Source organism: Diaphorina citri, unplaced genomic scaffold (assembly GCF_000475195.1).
Source record: "Diaphorina citri unplaced genomic scaffold, Diaci psyllid genome assembly version 1.1 scaffold1575, whole genome shotgun sequence".
NCBI lineage: Eukaryota > Metazoa > Arthropoda > Insecta > Hemiptera > Psyllidae > Diaphorina > Diaphorina citri.
In genome coordinates this window covers 24,620-46,348 of record NW_007379001.1, presented here as the reverse complement: position 1 = coordinate 46,348, position 21,729 = coordinate 24,620, and the positions used below count along the sequence as shown (strand labels likewise).

Here is a 21,729-nt window from a genome sequence, read left to right as displayed (position 1 = left end):
TTTGAAATTTTGGCGCGTTCCCGTCACTAAAAAGCGGACTGCAAATGGGAATACAACGAGCACAAAATTTCTCATTCTCTGTGGTGAACTTTGGCGGGTAAATTTAAAATGCTTAATTTAAAATTCTAGTTCTTAGCTTCTTAGTTGCTAGTGGACATAGTTTTGGAACCGCTTCAGCTTGAGAACATAAGGAAGGGGCTTAAACCACAAAATTTAGTGTTAAACCAAAATGTCCTCTCTCTAATCAAAGAACCCAAGAAAATCAAAGTCTCCCTCATCAATGAAATGAATGAAAAGAAAAAAGAGATTTGTGAAGCACTGCAAATTTTGGAATTGATTGATGAAGTAGAAAGGAAACATCAATTACCACAGACTTATCAAGTAGGTAAGTGCTAGAAAAGGAACATTGAGAGAAAATAAAGTAGGTTGGTGCTTGTTATCTAACAGTGAGTAAATGATCTGGAGAAGAAATATACATTTTGAAAACTAATGAACTTTTGTACAGAGGTCCAGTTCAGTGTAGGAAAAGTTCACACTCCATGACTAAAAAAAAAAAACAGTTTTGGTATGAATGCTATAGTACTTTCTTATAAGCCCCTTACTTAAGTCACTTTTGTTTTAATGTTAACCTTACTTACCAATAGCACAGGCCAAAGTGGTCCCAATCATTCCTCCTCCTGATATAACTACATCATATTGTTTGCCTCCGAGAGAACTATAATATCTAGCGTTCCACACTAGCAATGTTCTGGATAGCATTGTGGAATTTCAGTGATATATTTCCTGAAATAAATAAATCAAGGTGACTAAAGGTTTTTTTTTTTCCCTTTGTGATCAAAGCCACACGTAGAGAATTTACAAAGTCTTATAGTCTTATGTCTGGCTGGGGGACGTTAAACAGAGAGAAGACTAGCATCTGGCTGTGGGACTATAAACAGGGAGGAGAACAGCTAACCCTAACCAGCCTAGCAAGCTGGCAGTTCCTCAAAGAGTTCTCTCTGATTTTAAAGACCAAGCACAAGTCCTCACAATGGTTGACTGTGGTTCAGGACAAGCCAACCAATTTAACATGGCTAGAGCTAGAGACCATCACCCTGGTGTATAGCGCAGATACAAAAAGATATATTTTCTTTATTCTGCTATTGCCATTCGGTGAAAGCTAAAGCCGCTACAACAAAAACAACAACTGCTAGTCTTATCATCTTGGAAGAGAAGAGGGAAAGAAGATAGCTGAAAGCCAGCTGTTCTGAGAACAAACCTTACCTGTTTAGGATAAAATCAACCACGAGTGACTAACCAAGCTAACTAGGCTGGCAAATGACCACTGAAATGCTATGCTTAAAGGTTTAATAAAGCTAACATTGAATACGAAGTTAGGCGTCTTTCATATTGGGACGAAATTTTCAAATTACAGATAGTAAAATTCTATGTCTCGGCTGGGATATGAACATTTTATGAACCCACGCTTTCCAACTCATTAGGTGATTGCCTAACCGTTACCGAGACAAGATTCTTGTTTGAACTGATGGAACAGTCCTTGCTTGTACTCTGACATCTCGATTTTAATGACCCTAGCCAAAAGAGCATGCCTATTTGGCCCTAACAAAGCAAGTAAATGAGGTAAGCAAATCTCAACCCATCTCAAATATCTAAATATGAACCTTCACAAAGTTACTAAGTCTACCATCAATATGCTACCATCTCAAATAGGTTGCTAGACCAACGGAATTCCTTTCATACTAAGCCCGTCAAATACAAATTGACAGAGTCTATTTAGGCATCCTGAGGCCCATTCCAGAGATTTATGGTTATTTAGGCGCTACAAGTAAAGGTGTATTTTCCTTTCGAAATCGAGAAACGATGGCGCGCTATCGTGGATTTCCTATACATATACCCATGGTTTAAAAATCGTCTTTTTAAAGATGTTACAACAAATCTGTGCTATCTGGATTGTTTATCCTGCCTGAATAGAACTGAAAAGTTCCTTCACCCCAGCAGTTTATCTGTGGGTTAAAGACTGAAAAGTCCCTTTACTTAGAATCGATTATCCCACATTTAAATTAACACTACCTACTGAAATATCTGTGGGTTAAAGACTGAAAAGTCCCTTTACTTAGAATCGATTATCCCACATTTAAATTAACACTACCTACTGAAATATCTGTGGGTTAAAGACTGAAAAGTCCCTTTACTTAGAATCGATTATCCCACTGAAAAGTTCCTTCACCCCAGCAGTTTATCTGTGGGTTAAAGACTGAAAAGTCCCTTTACTTAGAATCGATTATCCCACATTTAAATTAACACTACCAACCACAAAAAAAAAAAAAAAAAAAAAAAAAAATCAGACAACTTAAGTAAACTAGGTATAAAATGTTCTCTATCCCAAATTATAAGAGAAGAAGAAGAAGAAGAAGAAGAAGAAGAAGAAGAAGAAGAAGAAGAAGAAGAAGAAAAAACGTAGTGTGTGAATTAAGCTTCAGAGAGAGTATTCTATTACACATACAAACCTTAATGGGCCTTACAGCATTCACCAATTGGAAGCCTAGGTTCCCCAAGATTTTCACAGGAGTAAAAGAGCTTCTGTAGACACGATACATGAGATCTATGGAGAGCATTACCGGTAGATTTTCTCTCTGACGTATCGACTCGTACTTCGTCAAAGATTCGGGATGTCCTGTGAAGAAAAATAAAATAAAATTTTAGTACATACTACTGTTAAAATTTCAGGACTTCTTCAATAACAATGGTTGAAATACTTGAAATAAAATATTAGTCACTATGCCTATGCTACTAGGACAGTAGTATTTTAAAACCCAATGTGACAAATAACAAGGTACCTAGTTGTATTATCAAATAGCAATAAAAACAACATATTTACAAGTACATTTGTTGTACACAGAAATTTCAATAGGTATATAATTACACTAATAATTATCTTATTTTATAAAAATAATAGTTTTTTTTTTCAATACAATTCACTGATTTACTGTCATACTGCCAACTTATATTGTGGAATTTAAAAACTTAAATGTATAGCTAAAATTACTAACAGATAATTCACCCATAGTGACATATCGGTTAGAATGATGGTACCTGAACCAGCTATTATGAAGGTATTAATTTGTATAGAAGTGAAAGCTGTGCTTTATGAAATGTGCAGTCAACTAATTTGTATCTCTTTCTTCAATGTTTAGTAAACTGTTCAGTTCTTTAATACAGCAAACTTTTTTCTATACAAATAAATTTTATTTTAAGCAACAAAAGATCAGTCTCAATTTTATATAAAAAGAAAAAAAGGTAAAAAAATAGTAGAAGTGTTAAATTGTTAAGTACTGCCTCAACAGGCACATAGAACTCAGGAGAATGATACCCTAAAAATTGAAATGAAATTTTAAAGGATAAATTAATGGGATTTTGGAGGACGAATTCAACAAGAAACAAAACTTAAGAGTAGAAAGAAGCCTAAATAAAACATAAAGGTCCCATGTAAACCAAGTATATGGACACAATCCAACAATTTTTCATCACACTATCTTTGAATTCAGTACCACCTAAAATCAAAGGTAGGTTAGGTTTTTCCTCCTCTTATTATTGTAGGTATACTCTTAGGTACTTACACTGGAAAAAATCTGCCCAGAAGTTGTAAGGTGAGTAACCTATGTGAATAAAGGTAGGTATATGTTTCTAGATAATTATATCTTTATATCTACATATTAGCACTTCTTGTGAAGAGTATGCAGATATAGGTAATTAACAATATATGAGTAAAATACAATAAAATATATTTAAATCCCAAGATGATAATATTGCAAAATCGTACCTAATAATAATTGAATACCTTAAAATTTATTTGAAAATAATATTATCTATTTACAATTATACAATGTAAAATAAATATAAAAATGTAAAAGTACTTATTTAGTTGTATATGAGAATAATATAGAATATTTACACCATAGAAAAGAATCCAAGCTATCACAACAAATAGTGTACCTAAAATAAATGTACAATGGTAGATAATATTAAACAGAAGATGGGTAAGTTATGAGTACATAGCAATTTTCTTTTCGCCCAAGAAAATGTAGAAAAAAGAAAGTTGCATAACATGCATGCTTTGTAGGGAGGGAATAAAATTAATAAGGTTGGTGTAAAAAAAAGTCTAATGGCACAAACATTTGAAGAGCTTCCACACATTGATGAAAATGAAACTATGTGAGTTAACAAAAATAAGGATTTTCTGAGGTCTAGAAAGGAGTATTATGGTGGTATGCTACAACAGAATGAATTTAAATTTATTAAAATTTCTCAAGTTTGATAGGTAGGTAAGGTACCTATGCTCTGGGAAAACGCTTTGATTTTATAATTTTCATTATGAATAGAATGTACTAGGAAAGAAGATGATGTTTACACATGAGAGAAGGGTTGACTGCTTGAATGAGAACCCATGTCAATATTTTTCCACAAGAAAAGTTTGAGCAAAAGAATTGGATAGTTCAATCTGAGTTGAGAAGAACATCTGTTAGTTTAATGAATCCCATTATTTAAAAATACTAAAAGACATGGATCATTTCATTTTTAAACATTACTTGCCATATTATTATTATAGGGGAAATTGTCCAATAGGTAATTTTATTGAGCCGTGAGCATCAAGTTAGGGAGTTATTTGAATAGATTCACTTGACTTGGTTTTTGACAATATTTGAAAATTTAAAAGCTTATTAATAGAAAAACCCTGACTGTATCCAAAAAAGTACTGTAGAAAGCTAAAGTTCCACAGGAACTAATTATAGAAAATAGAAATACATTTCATGAACACTGATCACAATGGATGCTTGATAGTCAAAAAACACCTTTGATAAATGATAATTTTCAATCACTAGAAAAAGAAAAGAAAACGTTTTTTCTTTATTATTTTACACCCTTTCCTCCCAGAAAAAAACCTAGGTTTGTTTTGAACACCCCAGTATACCGTATACCTGATGTATACTCATACCCGTTCTTGGAGTAGATATGAGAAGAGACACAATATTCCGAAATCATTATCAAGATTCCACTGCATCAATATTATAAAAGTTACTTATACTTTTTTTACATAAAATTTTATAATTATATACGACTAGCATGTTGATATTGAAAACTTCTAACAAGTTAGTCTATTCAACTATGTATATTCATTATTCACATTTATACTACCTATGTATGTACCTACTAATTGAATACCTACAGATTTACCAAGCAAAAGGACCAAATGCCCTTGAAAATGATAAAACCTAAATCTATGTAAAGTTAATGAACATAAAATACCTAAACCTAACACTAAAAAGTACATCATTGGGAATGTCTGAGGAAAGACGTAAAATATGTATTAGGATTACTATGATCCATTGTATGGAATGAAATTCTGGAACTAAGTCAAGTATCTGTTTGAATTCATATGCACTCAAGTGTACAAATTGACTCTAAGAACACTAGAATCATTTACAAGTACTTATAGCAAAACAGTGTGATTATATTTTGTAAGAGTCAAAAGTAAAATTACTTTTTTTGGATTATAAGGCTGCGATTCTAAGAATGTGTCTTCCAAATATTACGACGATCAAAATAACCATAAGACTGCAGTTTTAGTGTAATCTTTGCCTTATTTTCCATGTAAGAAGAGATCATATTGCTTTGGAATTTTTCGTCCGATGAAAAATATGCATCCAATGGAATCGCAGCCTAAACTGTGTGAATGTTTTGTTAACCAGGAAAATTGAACCTAGAGCTGGTTCTCAGGAATGTCAGGGAGCAAGGGTATGTTTCAATGAACACATTACAACATATTTACAATTTATGTCAAGATCTAGTATCTATACAAAGAAATCATTACAAATACATAACACAAAACAGCTGGTTTAAAATGAAACCACTTGGAATTGAAGCATACAATTAAAATGTACATAAGTCATAGATATTTTGATTAATCTGGTTTACGAAAGGGACAACGCCCATTTAAGGGACACTCAAGCATACAATCAAAATGTACATAAGTCATAGATATTTTGATTAATCTGGTTTACGAAAGGGACAACGCCCATTTAAGGGACACTCGATGAAAAAAATTGGGCTTATCTTATGGAATTGTCTTGTGTTATATTATACATTAAAGTATTTGAAAATAACAAATTATTTCACCTTACAATTGGCAACAAATCAAGTTTGAAGGCCAGGTTCGCAAACCAGAACGATTCATTTGGGTTTCAAACAACTGATGATATTGAACACCATGAAGTTTGTACATGTTCTACGTAAGATTACAACAAATCAATGATTAACGCACAACAGAAATCACAAAAAAACAACATGATACATTTACAATGAGAAGAAAAGTCAGTCTCTCTCTCACTAAGGTGACCTAATACTAAAGGGACTCGGCTAATTAACACTACCTACTGAAATATCTGTGGGTTAAAGACTGAAAAGTCCCTTTACTTAGAATCGATTATCCCACATTTAAATTAACACTACCTACTGAAATATCTGTGGGTTAAAGACTGAAAAGTCCCTTTACTTAGAATCGATTATCCCACATTTAAATTAACACTACCTACTGAAATATCTGTGGGTTAAAGACTGAAAAGTCCCTTTACTTAGAATCGATTATCCCACATTTAAATTAACACTACCTACTGAAATATCTGTGGGTTAAAGACTGAAAAGTCCCTTTACTTAGAATCGATTATCCCACATTTAAATTAACACTACCTACTGAAATATCTGTGGGTTAAAGACTGAAAAGTCCCTTTACTTAGAATCGATTATCCCACATTTAAATTAACACTACCTACTGAAATATCTGTGGGTTAAAGACTGAAAAGTCCCTTTACTTAGAATCGATTATCCCACATTTAAATTAACACTACCTACTGAAATATCTGTGGGTTAAAGACTGAAAAGTCCCTTTACTTAGAATCGATTATCCCACATTTAAATTAACACTACCTACTGAAATATCTGTGGGTTAAAGACTGAAAAGTCCCTTTACTTAGAATCGATTATCCCACATTTAAATTAACACTACCTACTGAAATATCTGTGGGTTAAAGACTGAAAAGTCCCTTTACTTAGAATCGATTATCCCACATTTAAATTAACACTACCTACTGAAATATCTGTGGGTTAAAGACTGAAAAGTCCCTTTACTTAGAATCGATTATCCCACATTTAAATTAACACTACCTACTGAAATATCTGTGGGTTAAAGACTGAAAAGTCCCTTTACTTAGAATCGATTATCCCACATTTAAATTAACACTACCTACTGAAATATCTGTGGGTTAAAGACTGAAAAGTCCCTTTACTTCGAATAGAATATATCTCATTTAATAGACCATGATTAGAAAATTTTTGTGGGTCGAATGTCCCAACCCTAGCCAAGTCCCGTCTAGCGGCCTCTTATACCTACTCTACCTAGCACCAGGACTCCGAGGCGGCTGGCTGATAATTCTCGTCCTCCTCATCACTAGGATCTTCACCGTACATGTCGGCCAGCTTGCGAAACCGCGGCCCGAAATTGGACAGGTAGTCGAAATTGAGATCACCTTCATCTGTAACTGTGGAGGGAGAACGAGGCTTTCGGTTAGTGGTGTGTCGAGAGATTTTCAAAAAGGGGAAGGTATAGATTTTATTTATTTTCATTCTTCTTGTTCTTCGCCTTTTCCCGTGTAAAGACGGGGTCGGCGTTTTTCGTCAGCATCAGCCCTAACTAGGGTGATCGCTTTGGCCTGACATTTGGTTTTGGCTACAAATTTTACTGAATAGAACTGAAAAGTTCCTTCACCCCAGCAGTTTATCTGTGGGTTAAAGACTGAAAAGTCCCTTTACTTAGAATCGATTATCCCTCATTTAAATTAACACTACTGAAATATCTGTGGGTTAAGACTAAAAAGTCCCTTTACTTCGAATAGAATATATCTCATTTAATAGACCATGATTAGAAAATTTTTGTGGGTCGAATGTCCCAACCCTAGCCAAGTCCCGTCTAGCGGCCTCTTATACCTACTCTACCTAGCACCAGGACTCCGAGGCGGCTGGCTGATAATTCTCGTCCTCCTCATCACTAGGATCTTCACCGTACATGTCGGCCAGCTTGCGAAACCGCGGCCCGAAATTGGACAGGTAGTCGAAATTGAGATCACCTTCATCTGTAACTGTGGAGGGAGAACGAGGCTTTCGGTTAGTGATGTGTCGAGAGATTTTCCAAAAGGGGAAGCTATAGATTTTGTTTTATTCTCATTCTTCTTTTTCTTCGCCTTTTCCCGTGTAAAGACGGGGTCAGCGTTTTTCGTCAGCCTCTCAATCAGCCCTAACTAGGGTGATCGCTTTGGGCTGACATTTGGTTTTGGCTACAAATTTTCGGACAGGTAGTCGAAATTGAGATCACCTTCATCTGTAACTGTGGAGGGAGAACGAGGCTTTCGGTTAGTGGTGTGTCGAGAGATTTTCCAAAAGGGGAAGCTATAGATTTTGTTTATTTTCATTATTCTTTTTCTTCGCCTTTTCCCCTGTAAAGACGGGGTCGGCGTTTTTCGTCAGCATCAGCCCTAAGTAGGGTGATCGCTTTGGGCTGACATTTGGTTTTGGCTACAAATTTTACGAGTGGATGCCCTTTTGCCTTTTGCACTCAACCTTTGCTATTTCTTTACCTAGCAATGGAATTTATTTATTTTTTATTGTTCATTAATCTGGGGTAAAAGGAGTGGAAGTGAAGCTAGGGTAAAAGGAGTGGAAGTGAAGCTAGGGTAAAAGGACTCTTTAGGTAGAGGGACTGTCGTGAATCCATGAGGGAGGGACTCAACCTTTGCTATTTCTTTACCTAGCAATGGAATTTATTTATTTTTTATTGTTCATTAATCTGGGGTAAAAGGAGTGGAAGTGAAGGACTCTTTAGGTAGAGGGACTGTCGTGAATCCATGAGGGAGGGAGAGAGAGAGAAAGCTTACCAGATGCAAGAGAAGAGAGAGAGCCTGTGGTATTGCCATCTCCCTCATAGGCGTAATGTCTGACGTCATCAAATGGATTCGTTTCAGGATCATTATCCACGTGATGTTTCTTTCCGTCCAGGAATCCGCAGATGTCGGGTACCTCATCACCTGACGCTGAAACAGAGAACACACAATGGGTTAAAAATCTCTTGACTAGTGAAAAGTAATGACGTGAAAATGGACACAAATATTGCGTGAATGACAAAGAATTGAGAAATCATTTGAGGATTTTATTCAGTAAATCTTAATGACGTGAAAATGGACACAAATATTGCGTGAATGACAAAGAATTGAGAAATCATTTGAGGATTTTATTCAGTAAATCTTGATGGACACCGAGGCGAATACAATAGTCCGTCCCTTATACCTTTTTATTACTATTGTAATAGTAAAGGGAGGACGGACTAAAAAGGAATTTTTAATTGTGTTAAGCATACGTAAATGCTTGTCACAAATATCGTTCCCCAACTATTACACCTAGATACTCGTACAGATACCTTTTATGACTTGATTTGAACTCGAACCACCAATCTCCAGATAAAGTCCAACGCGTTACCCACTGTACCTTGTATTTTGATAGAGGGAAGTTAGCCTGGAGTGTAGCGCGCCTACTTTGTAAGCCCTGGTCGCGAGGAATTCCACTAAATTAATAATAATAACAGCCTTTTCAATCCGTAAAGATGTGGCCTCCTTCTTTTGATCGAATCGTATGAATAAGGTAATTTTGAAGTTGATTTTTCCATTCTTCCCTATCTGGTGCTACTCGAATCCAGTTTGTTCCTTCTGTTCTCTTTAGGTCTTTATCCCATAGATCTGGTGGTCATCCACTAAATTACTAGGTAATAAATTAATAATAATAACAGCCTTTTCAATCCGTAAAGATGTGGCCTCCTTCTTTTGATCGAATCGTATGAATAAGGTAATTTTGAAGTAGATTTTTCCATTCTTCCCTATCTGGTGCTACTCGAATTCAGTTTGTTCCTTCTGTTCTCTTTAGGTCTTTATCCCATAGATCTGGTGGTCATCCACTAAATTACTAGGTAATAAATAGTCACCTAATAGCGACTTACCTTTGATGAGGTGGCCGTTGGGCATCTTCAAATCGTCTGGTGCATACATGCTGGTACATCGGAGTACATCCAGGTTGAAGCCTGTCTGGTCTCCCTCTCCTCCTCCTTCTTCCTCGTAGTCTATGATGTTCTCCCGGATATCATCCGTGTCTGAGGAAGAGAAACAATAATACATAGTTAGATTAACTTTAGGCAAAACTTTACCAATTACCTAGTTTTACATATGTATTTATATGGGGACATGGTTAGTCCAGTGGTAACGCGCTTGCTTGCCACGTAGAAGATCTCGGGTTCGAATCCCACCATCGACAAAAATTTGCACTCGTATTTCGATTGCAAAAATTTGAACGGTTTACTCTCTGGTGTTCTCATGTTGACCGAGAATGAGCAAAGCACTTGAATGGGAAGTATTGTGTCTCTTCTCGCCCATCTGATGAGAGGCATGCTACTACACAGACCTCAAGCGTCTAATGTAGCAGTTGTTTCATTGCTACGAAATATGTAAAAGCGGCGGTGAAACACTAGTCTTTTTATTGACTAGGTTAGTAAATAGTAAAGTAACTATAATAAAAGAAACAATAAGATAGTAATAAAAGTAATAATAACAATAAATTAACTGAGCAATTACTTATTGAGCGGGAACTCTTTCATAAAGATACCAATTACCTAGTTTTACATATGTATTTATATGGGGACATGGTTAGTCCAGTGGTAACGCGCTTGCTTGCCACGTAGAAGATCTCGAGTTCAAATACCACCATCGACAAAAATTTGCACTCGTATTTCGATTGCAAAAATTTGAACGGTTTACTTTCTGGTGTTCTCGTGTTGAGTTGACCGAGAATGAGCAAAGCACCTAAATGGGAAGTATTGTGTCTCTTCTCGCCCATCTGATGAGAGGCATGCTACTACACAGACCACAAGCGTCTAATGTAGCAGTTGTTTCATTGCTACGAAATATGTAAAAGCGACGGTGAAACACTAGTCTTTTTATTTTTATTGACTAGGTTAGTAAATAGTAAAGTAACTATAATAAAAGAAACAATAAGATAGTAATAAAGTAATAACAACAATAGATTAACTGAGCAATTACTTACTGAGCGGGAACTTTTTCATAAAGAAAGCGAATCTTACCTTTATAGTTATCATCAGTCTTTTTCCTCTGCACTATGACTGCCAGTAGAAGCAGCAACAGAATGGCACAACATATCAGAATGGCTATCAGGAAACTCGAGTCCACGCCAAACACGAATGCTCCGGTGAGTACGTTCCCGCAATCTACTTCAGCGTTGTGATTCAACGATGGGAACCCTGGAAACAAACAAAATCAGTTAGATATTAAATGTTAGGTACTTTTATACCTCTACCTCTGGTCATTATACCAGAAAAATCATAGAAAAATTGCCCTGTGCTTTGCCATGGAAAAAAATAACTTTTTTCGGGACTCAAACCCGGAACACTGCCAGCGCGTCTGCCTTATAAGCGCTAGGCCCGCCAGGGGCAGATTTTCTCCCAAGAGTAAGGAGATAAGGTCCTTTCTTGAATTGTTGAAATGACTAGCTTTTTCCTATCAATCTACAATTTCGGGACGAAGACCTATAGTTCCTTATGTCAAACCTTATACAAGTAAAGTCCTTCAATGCTAATCATCTGATGATAAAAACAAACAAACTGAATTTAGGGTAAAGGGAACACTTACCTAAGTTGTAGAGTTTCCTGTTGAACGTCATATTACTGATGCATCCAGAGAATGGCACCATACTTGGCTTGGAGCTCCAATTCATCTGTTGTCCCAGTTTATCCAAATCCAGGAACGTGCCCCCCAATTGCAAGGGTCCGTTTACATTGAGCAGAACGTTGGAACCTTTGGGCGTCTTCAGTGTGAGACATTGGGACAGTTTACATCGGTCCACTTGCAATTCCATGCTCTGAAATAATGCGAAGAGATAGATATAAAATCGGCCTGTCTGAGGGTGTTTTTCACTATATTTATTTAACAGGGCATGAGGTACACAACAGGGCTGCCTGAAAGGGGCTGACAAGAAACGCCGACCCTATTTGAGTAGGAAAAGGCTAGGAAGAAGAAGATTTATTTATTTAAATTGTGCCTCGGAATCGCTTTCGCTTTACTTCAAAACACATTCTTTTACACCAGTGGGGTGCCCTTCAATTCTGATGGAGAAAAAGCTTTTGATGACATGAATTGGTACTTAAAGTCGTCGAATAATATTATTGAGCCTCTCTAGCCTAAAATGCCACTTTCTTACAATTTTAGACTTTTCAAGTCTATTGTGGCAAAGATGGCAAATACAGAAAGTGCGTAGTTACTATGTCTTGTCATAGTTTCGGGCAAACACTTCTTTAGTTCTTTGTTTCTTAATTCTGCCATCAACATTCAGCTACAGATGAAGCCGCTAGAACAACTTACCGTGTTACTCAGTATAATATCAATATGATGCGAGCCTCCATCACTCAGCTTGATCTCCTGCATATCCAACCTTGTTGTTCCGGTTCCATAATCCACCAGCAAGACCGGGAATCCATTGTGCAGCTCGAAGGACATGAAGTCCTGGATGCCCATGGAGGAACGCTGAGAGGTCGGGCCGACATAGAACACCAGACCGTCGGGTTTGTAGGCACGGATGTCGAATGAGAGGGTGAAGTCGGCACAGGACTGAAGGGTGGGGTAGAGGGCGTATTTTAATGACCCTAGCCAAAAGAGCATGCCTATTTGGCCCTAACAAAGCAAGTAAATGAGGTAAGCAAATCTCAACCCATCTCAAATAGGTTGCTAGACCAGCGGAATTCCTTTCATACTAAGCCCGTCAAATACAAATTGACAGAGTCTATTTAGGCATCCTGAGGCCCATTCCAGAGATTTATGGTTATTTAGGCGCTACAAGTAAAGGTGTATTTTCCTTTCGAAATCGGGAAACGATGGCGCGCTATCCTGCATTTCCTATACATATACCCATGGTTTAAAAATCGTCTTTTTAAAGATGTTACAACAAATCTGTGCTATCTGGATTGTTTATCCTGCCTGAATAGAACTGAAAAGTTCCTTCACCCCAGCAGTTTATCTGTGGGTTAAAGACTGAAAAGTCCCTTTACTTCGAATAGAATATCTCTCATTTAATAGACACGATTAAAATATCTGTGGGTTAAAGACTGAAAAGTCCCTTTACTTAGAATCGATTATCCCTCATTTAAATGAACAAGAGGGCGTACCCGTTCCCGTTGAAACCAATGGAGACCTTCTCACAGCGGGGACCTTCGTATTTGTCGGGACATATACACCTGAGGGGAAAAAATATGAAAATGATAGAAAGTTCAGAATGTGTATAAAAATACAAAATGCTGTGTCGTAAGGCAAATATTGAGATACCTGTCAGGTGTAGAGAATTTTAATAAATTGTTTACGTTATTATTATCTTAAAAACCTAAGACCTGCGACTCACTATGACAGGTAAGACTGAAAAGGACAGGCGGACCTGGACCTGATCTAGCTTGCCGAATGGAGGGTAAAACCCTCATAGAGACCTTAGCAGTTATTGTACATATATAGTGATGTTAAACCCTTAAAACCGCCCATGGATACCGGGCGGTCCATGCACGAGTCCCACACAGAAGGTCTAAGAGCTTTCCTCTCCTCGTAAAAAAAAAACCCTTAAAAAAATAATAAACATAAAAACACTCTACATCGACCCGTCCCATAACGATTATGGATTGATTGATTGAAAAACACTCCCACCTGTCTCCATCTGGAGTGCCCCCATTATAACACACACGCTGCGGGAATTCACACTTGCAGAACGGATCTATCACAGCGTTCACACCCACAAACGAGGTGGTGTTGGTGTACACAGCTGATGGTACATTACTCTTGTTGAGGAAGTTGATACAGGAGAGAGAATCAGGACAGGAGACCTTCTCCTGAAGACACTCGTCAATGTTGATCATCAGGATCTCGGCACCTGAAGCTCGTCTAATCCACAGACGACCTCCACTGGTTTGGCTTATCAACTTTTGGTATAAAGGATGGGTTAACCCCTACTCCTTCTATATCAAGTTAGTTTTCCTTATTAGGGGAAGGTTTTGAACTTGTAAGTGAGGGATAAAAGTGTACCTTAACTCCATACACAAAAAGCTCACTCCGAGGCTTAGGTGTAGGGGAAAACAGCCCTAAAAGATGGATTAAGGAGAATGGGCTAAATCTGGGAGCTTGTGAGCCACTTTTAAACTTGGTTCACTTGCGTAACTTTTTTCCCTCTATAAATAACTTTATTGATTGTTACAAGTATCTGGGAGCTTGTGAGCCACTTTTAAACTTGGTTCACTTGCGTAACTTTTTTCCCTCTATAAATAACTTTATTGATTGTTACAAGTTGAATTATGATCTGTATTTCATACTTGTTTTCATTTATGAACGCTGTCACAGGATAACCCATAGAGTTCGAGTCTTACCTTGGTCAACATTAGACATCCTTCCTGGTCTATGGTAAGACCGAGCTCTTCATGATCCACCATAAAATATTTGATATGCTGAGGTGCTGATCTATTGGTGATGTCAGGATCATACGCCTTGAACTGAAATCAGCAAACACATCGAGATTTCATCTTAAAAACTGCTGAAGAATTTAGTCTTTTTATGGCACTAGCGTTCAAATTTTCAGAGCATTAATAGAGATTTCCAACTGACACAAATGAAACTGACATGAACTGAAAAGTCCGTTTACTCCCGCAGTCTAAACAAGTCTTATAATGATAAGGATCATACGCCTTGAACTGAAATCAGCAAACACATCGAGATTTCATCTTAAAAACTGCTGAAGAATTTAGTCTTTTTATGGCACTACCGTTCAAAATTTCAGAGCATTAATAGAGATTTCCAACTGACACAAACGAAACTGACATGAACTGAAAAGTCCGTTTACTCCCGCAGTCTAAACAAGTCTTATAATCCTTCCCGTGGCTCATCACGCTGGTACTTACCGTAGCAATGCAGTCCTTCGGGATAGTCTCTTCCTCCAGGGTAATCTCGTGGATATCGTTCTCGAACTCGGGCAGATTATCGTTCACATTCGTCACCTTGATGAAAACCGTACAGAAATCCTCAGACGCGCCGTCAAATGCGCGAATGTGCAGCTCGTAGCTCGTGATCTTCTCGTAGTCCAGCGTGTTCCCGACGAAGATGGTGCCGGTTTTTGGTTCGATCTTGAAGGCGTTGCCGATGTTACCGTCCACGATGCTGTACTCTAGTGTGGACGCGTCGTCTATGTCGTTCGCTTTCACTTGGATCACCTGAGACGGAATGATCCTGACTTGTCCACAGCTTCCTCTGGTATGACTTGCACCGTAATATTCACCACGGCTTCCACAGAATGACGCGGGAAACTAGAGGATTCCTCGGTAACCTGTAATACAAATGACGGGGTTTATAATTTTTCTTATTCAATATTTTGAGGAAAAATGGCCTAATGGTCAAATATCCCGACATTTGCGACATATTCAATATTTAAGAAGGCAAAAACGAAAATCAAGTTTTGAGTAAAACAGCTGAGTAAACAAATGGCTTTTAAGCCAGACTAGTTAGCTTGGAAGACAGCGCGTCTGCCTTGTAAGCGCTAGGCCGCGGGTTCGATTCCCGCCCGGGGCGGATTTTATCCTGATTGGATAATGTTTGTTCTCGGAACGGCTGGCTTTCTCCTATCCTGTCTTCCTTTTCTCTTCGATTTCGGGACGATAAGACCATAGCAGGTACAGTTCCCTCTATCAAACCTCTGGGAAAAAAACACCCTAGGTTCTCACCTTGAAATAAAGTACATAGTTGCCTCCATGCGTTCCGTTTCTCATGGTGATCATTCCATTGGTCGGATTCAAGTCGAAATACTTGTGCTTAGCATCTCGCCAGTTGAACACTTTGTCGGGCAAATCCCAGTCATCTGGATCATTCACATATACTCTGCCCACTTCCGTGTCTGGATTTTCTCCCTGGAATCATTCAGAAGAAAAAATTTAATTTATCTTACTTATTGCCTCCATGCGTTCCGTTTCTCATGGTGATCATTCCATTGGTCGGATTCAAGTCGAAATACTTGTGCTTAGCATCTCGCCAGTTGAAAACTTTGTCGGGCAAATCCCAGTCATCTGGATCATTCACATATACTCTGCCCACTTCCGTGTCTGGATTTTCTCCCTGAAATCATTCAGAAGAAAAAAAAACTGTCGATGTCGGCTTGGACTAAAACCTAGTAAAAAGCCCCATTGCCAGCCGTTAGCTTGGTTGGTAGCGCGTCTATCTTGTAAGTGCTAGGTTGCCGGTTCGATTCTCGCCCGGGGCGGATTTTATCCTGAGGGCATAATGTTCGTTCTCGGAAGGGCCGGCTTTATCCTATTGTCTTCCTTAATTTTCCGAAATCACTGCAGCATTGTGGGAGTTTCTAAATATTTCATTTTAATTAGTTTCTTTATTCAACGAACCCAATATTCACCTACAATAATAGCACTGGTTGCTATCGCCATGGGCATTTAAGCTGTGTCCACACATAGTCGATCGATCGACGAGATGAATCTATGTTGTCGAGGCAGTATGGACTGTTTATCCATCTCAATCGACTATGTGTGGACACAGCTTTACACTTCACAGCTACTCATATTCCTCACGAGACTGAGTTCGCCCTGCAATAATAAATCGCAGAATCGATTAGTTGCAAATTTTTTGACTCTCTATCTTACCTTGATTATGCATCTTGGATCCGGGCAGATGATTGGCAGACTCGGAGCTATCCGTAGCGATCACTTTCACATGGTAGACATCTTTCTCTTCCCGATCAAACGTCTTCAGTGTGGTAATGGTACCTGTGTCCTTGTCGATAGCAAAGTTGTCCGTGTTATCAGCTAACGCGTAAGTAATCTGGAAACAATCACTCAAATCAATTAACACGTAGGTATGTGAAAGGTGGTCATTTCACATGTTTCCCATGGGGGCCTGTAATAATGCGATCCTAGAGAACAAAATACCAAAATTTGGTGCCATCTTATACGTGTTAAAGTTTTCTCGAAATAATCACTCAATCCCAAAGGTTATTTAGAAGTTAACACGTAGGTATGTGAAAGGTGGTCATTTCACATGTTTCCCATGGGGGCCTGTAATAATGCGATCCTAGAGAACAAAATACCAAATTTTGGTGCCATCTTATACGTGTTAAAGTTTTCTCGAAATAATCACTCAATCCCAAAGGTTATTTAGAAACAAACAATCAAATGGCAAGCACTGCATGTTCTATGCTTCATATTAGAAAGAAATTTTAACTGTGCTAAGCATACTGAAATGCTTGACACAAATGTCATACACCTCGATTACGTATTTTATGACTTGACTTGGACTCGAACCACCAACCTCCGAATCCGAAATCCACCGCGCAAATCACTGGTTTCTCTTTCTCTCGTTTCACCAAAATACTTCTTTCTAACCTTTTTCAACCACATTTACTTACCCTCATTCTTTTACCACGTATTTTCCACACCCATTCATTTAATTTTACTACGTTTGTTTACATCAATTACTATATTTTCCTTACTCTCATTCATAATTTCATTTACTATTTTCCCGCCACTCACTCGTTCATTGAGAAAACTCACCTGGTTATGTTCGAAGCTGGAGTCTGCATCGACAGCTTTGACCTGCATCACAGTAGTACCGGGTGGTTCATTCTCAAGTACACTATGCGACAGGGAGGTACCATCATCCGACACAAACACAGGAATGTTATCATTGACGTCGATCAAGTGAATGAAGATCTGAGTTTCCGCGGCCAATTTGAACTTGTTCTGAAATAATAAAATCCGCCCCGGGCGGGAATCGAACCCGCGGCCTAGCGCTTACAAGGCAGACGCACTACCAACTAAGCTAACTAGACTGGCGAGTAGGAAAAGGCTAGGAAGAAGAAGATTTATTTATTTAAATTGTGCCTCGGAACCGCTTTCGCTTTACTTCAAAACACATTCTTTTACATCAGTGGGGTGCCCTTCAATTCTGATGGGGAAAAAGCTTTTGATGACATGAATTGGTACTTGAAGTCGTCAAATAATTATTGAGCCTCTCTAGCCTAAAATGCCACTTTCTTACAATTTTAGACCTTTCAAGTCTATCGTGGCAAAAACAGAAATTGGGTAGTTATGTCTTGTCATAATTTCGGACAAACACTTCTTTATCTCTTAATTCTGCCATCAACATTCAGCTACAGCTGAAGCCGCTAGAACAACTTACCGTGTTACTCAGTATAATATCAATATGATGCGAGCCTCCATCACTCAGCTTGATCTCCTGCATATCCAACCTTGTTGTTCCGGTTCCATAATCCACCAGCAAGACCGGGAATCCATTGTGCAGCTCGAAGGACATGAAGTCCTGGATGCCCATGGAGGAACGCTGAGAGGTCGGGCCGACATAGAACACCAGACCGTCGGGTTTGTAGGCACGGATGTCGAATGAGAGGGTGAAGTCGGCACAGGACTGAAGGGTGGGGTAGAGGGCGTACCCGTTCCCGTTGAAACCAATGGAGACCTTCTCACAGCGGGGACCTTCGTATTTGTCGGGACATATACACCTGAGGGGAAAAAATATGAAAATGATAGAAAGTTCAGAATGTGTATAAAAATACAAAATGCTGTGTCGTAAGGCAAATATTGAGATACCTGTCAGGTGTAGAGAATTTTAATAAATTGTTTACGTTATTATTATCTTAAAAACCTAAGACCTGCGACTCACTATGACAGGTAAGACTGAAAAGGACAGGCGGACCTGGACCTGATCTAGCTTGCCGAATGGAGGGTAAAACCCTCATAGAGACCTTAGCAGTTATTGTACATATATAGTGATGTTAAACCCTTAAAACCGCCCATGGATACCGGGCGGTCCATGCACGAGTCCCACACAGAAGGTCTAAGAGCTTTCCTCTCCTCGTAAAAAAAAAACCCTTAAAAAAATAATAAACATAAAAACACTCTACATCGACCCGTCCCATAACGATTATGGATTGATTGATTGAAAAACACTCCCACCTGTCTCCATCTGGAGTGCCCCCATTATAACACACACGCTGCGGGAATTCACACTTGCAGAACGGATCTATCACAGCGTTCACACCCACAAACGAGGTGGTGTTGGTGTACACAGCTGATGGTACATTACTCTTGTTGAGGAAGTTGATACAGGAGAGAGAATCAGGACAGGAGACCTTCTCCTGAAGACACTCGTCAATGTTGATCATCAGGATCTCGGCACCTGAAGAGAAGAGGGGGTTGAATGATGAATGAAAAAAGAAAGAAAGAAAGAAAAAAAAAAAAAAAAAAAAAAAAAAAAAAAAAAAAAAAAAAAAAAAAAAAAAACAGTGCTTATACTGCTCGAATAGGACTGAAGAGTCCTTTTTACAAGTTTACACCAGCAGTAACCTACTACATACTATTTGGCTAGGGGACGTTAAACAGAGAGTAGACTAGTGTCTAGCTGTGGGACTATAAACAGGGAGGAAAACAGCTAATCCTAACCAGCCTAGCTAGCTGGCAGTTTTCAGGGTTCTCTCTGCTTTAAAAGCACAAGTTCTCACAATGGTTGACTGCGGTTCGGGAGAGCCAATTAAACATAGCTAGAGACCATCACCCCGGTGTATGACAGAAAAAAAGATATATTTTCTTTATTCTGCCATCACCACTCGGCTACAGCTGAAGCCGCTACAACAACAATACACATCATTCTTCACGCAAAATGTTCCCGTGTTTTCTTTGGCCTGCCTCTTGCTCTGCGTTCTTCAACATTTTACTCAATCTCCTTCCAACATAACCTTCACCAATAGAATAGAATAAAATATACCCTGTTCATACTGCAAAAATGAGACTGAAAAGTCTCTTTACTCCCACAGTCTAGGCTAGGTCTTATGTATTTGGTACAGAATATGTTAAATTTTGTAATAAAAACTTTGCTTGAAGAGCTCTAACTTACCCAATTCCTTCTCGATGATGCCCAGATGGTTGGCGATGGCCATGTTGATCTTCTCGGGCGCATAGTAAGGGGATCCATGGGCTGAGAATCTGACATCCAATTGGTTGGAGTTCAGATTGTGAGGTGAGTGGAGAACAGTGAACACGTCTACGTTTTCAACGCTCGTGTTTAACAACTTGGCGAGACGATTCTTTAGTATGGTGGCCTTGCTGATGCCCTTCTGTAAATGGAGAATATATAAATTTAGGTTAAAAAAATAGTTTTCATAGAAATCAGCTTCCTAGTGACCCAAAAAACACAAACCCGACCCAAAGTTGTGACTACCGTTAGAAATGAATAGCTCACCCGTAAAGGGAATTTAGCTAAAAATGAATGGATGGTCGATTCCTACATAAAATGTGAGGAAAGTCCAATTCTGAGTGAATGGAAAAATCAAATCGACGAAAAAGACTTATAAAGGTCGGACAATTCAATTTGAAATTGCCAATGAAGCCAACTCCGACTTCGTAAAACGCGGTTCAAGATCTCTGATCCTAGCTGGAAGTAGAAACAAGTCAACACTTACGCTGTTGGGCTCAATAAATTCCTCAGCCGTGATTCCAGATAGACGGAATGATCCTGACTTGTCCACAGCTTCCTCTGGTATGACTTGCACCGTAATATTCACCACGGCTTCCACAGAATGACGCGGGAAACTAGAGGATTCCTCGGTAACCTGTAATACAAATGACGGGGTTTATAATTTTTCTTATTCAATATTTTGAGGAAAAATGGCCTAATGGTCAAATATCCCGACATTTGCGACATATTCAATATTTAAGAAGGCAAAAACGAAAATCAAGTTTTGAGTAAAACAGCTGAGTAAACAAATGGCTTTTAAGCCAGACTAGTTAGCTTGGAAGACAGCGCGTCTGCCTTGTAAGCGCTAGGCCGCGGGTTCGATTCCCGCCCGGGGCGGATTTTATCCTGATTGGATAATGTTTGTTCTCGGAACGGCTGGCTTTCTCCTATCCTGTCTTCCTTTTCTCTTCGATTTCGGGACGATAAGACCATAGCAGGTACAGTTCCCTCTATCAAACCTCTGGGAAAAAAACACCCTAGGTTCTCACCTTGAAATAAAGTACATAGTTGCCTCCATGCGTTCCGTTTCTCATGGTGATCATTCCATTGGTCGGATTCAAGTCGAAATACTTGTGCTTAGCATCTCGCCAGTTGAAAACTTTGTCGGGCAAATCCCAGTCATCTGGATCATTCACATATACTCTGCCCACTTCCGTGTCTGGATTTTCTCCCTGAAATCATTCAGAAGAAAAAAAAACTGTCGATGTCGGCTTGGACTAAAACCTAGTAAAAAGCCCCATTGCCAGCCGTTAGCTTGGTTGGTAGCGCGTCTATCTTGTAAGTGCTAGGTTGCCGGTTCGATTCTCGCCCGGGGCGGATTTTATCCTGAGGGCATAATGTTCGTTCTCGGAAGGGCCGGCTTTATCCTATTGTCTTCCTTCTCTCTTGGATTTCGGGACGATAAGACCTTGGCAATTGCAAATTCCCTTTAGCAAACCTCTTGAGGGGGGGGGGGAAACTTGGAAATTTAAGTAACGTCTTTGTTACATTAAATGTAATTTAGTTCAAGCAGTTT

General features: G+C 38.7%; 1 protein-coding gene and 1 long non-coding RNA gene across 2 annotated transcripts in view; both read right to left on the bottom strand.

The window, feature by feature from the left end:
- Positions 1–8,026: 8,026 nt before the first annotated feature.
- The window catches only part of LOC103516465 (DE-cadherin), a gene marked incomplete at its 5' end in the record, with an annotated part of 35,473 nt that continues 21,770 nt past the window's right edge, over positions 8,027–21,729 (bottom strand). Inside the window, 22 exons of the mRNA XM_026828858.1 lie at positions 8,027–8,189; positions 8,982–9,137; positions 10,094–10,243; positions 11,228–11,404; positions 11,793–12,021; positions 12,522–12,791; positions 13,321–13,390; positions 13,845–14,116; positions 14,558–14,680; positions 15,086–15,394; positions 15,442–15,507; positions 15,902–16,080; positions 16,130–16,285; positions 16,829–17,006; positions 17,735–17,893; positions 18,107–18,128; positions 18,222–18,240; positions 18,335–18,702; positions 19,157–19,379; positions 20,094–20,313; positions 20,659–20,808; positions 21,203–21,385. Of these exons, the coding sequence (XP_026684659.1) occupies positions 8,047–8,189; positions 8,982–9,137; positions 10,094–10,243; positions 11,228–11,404; positions 11,793–12,021; positions 12,522–12,791; positions 13,321–13,390; positions 13,845–14,116; positions 14,558–14,680; positions 15,086–15,394; positions 15,442–15,507; positions 15,902–16,080; positions 16,130–16,285; positions 16,829–17,006; positions 17,735–17,893; positions 18,107–18,128; positions 18,222–18,240; positions 18,335–18,702; positions 19,157–19,379; positions 20,094–20,313; positions 20,659–20,808; positions 21,203–21,385 (3,822 nt within the window). The remainder of the gene's footprint in view (positions 8,190–8,981; positions 9,138–10,093; positions 10,244–11,227; positions 11,405–11,792; positions 12,022–12,521; positions 12,792–13,320; positions 13,391–13,844; positions 14,117–14,557; positions 14,681–15,085; positions 15,395–15,441; positions 15,508–15,901; positions 16,081–16,129; positions 16,286–16,828; positions 17,007–17,734; positions 17,894–18,106; positions 18,129–18,221; positions 18,241–18,334; positions 18,703–19,156; positions 19,380–20,093; positions 20,314–20,658; positions 20,809–21,202; positions 21,386–21,729) is intronic.
- On the bottom strand, positions 15,410–16,120 carry LOC113470435. The gene is made up of 2 exons (XR_003393488.1): positions 15,902–16,120; positions 15,410–15,507 (listed from the first exon to the last, which is right to left on the bottom strand). It is a non-coding gene; the product is annotated as an uncharacterized LOC113470435 (long non-coding RNA).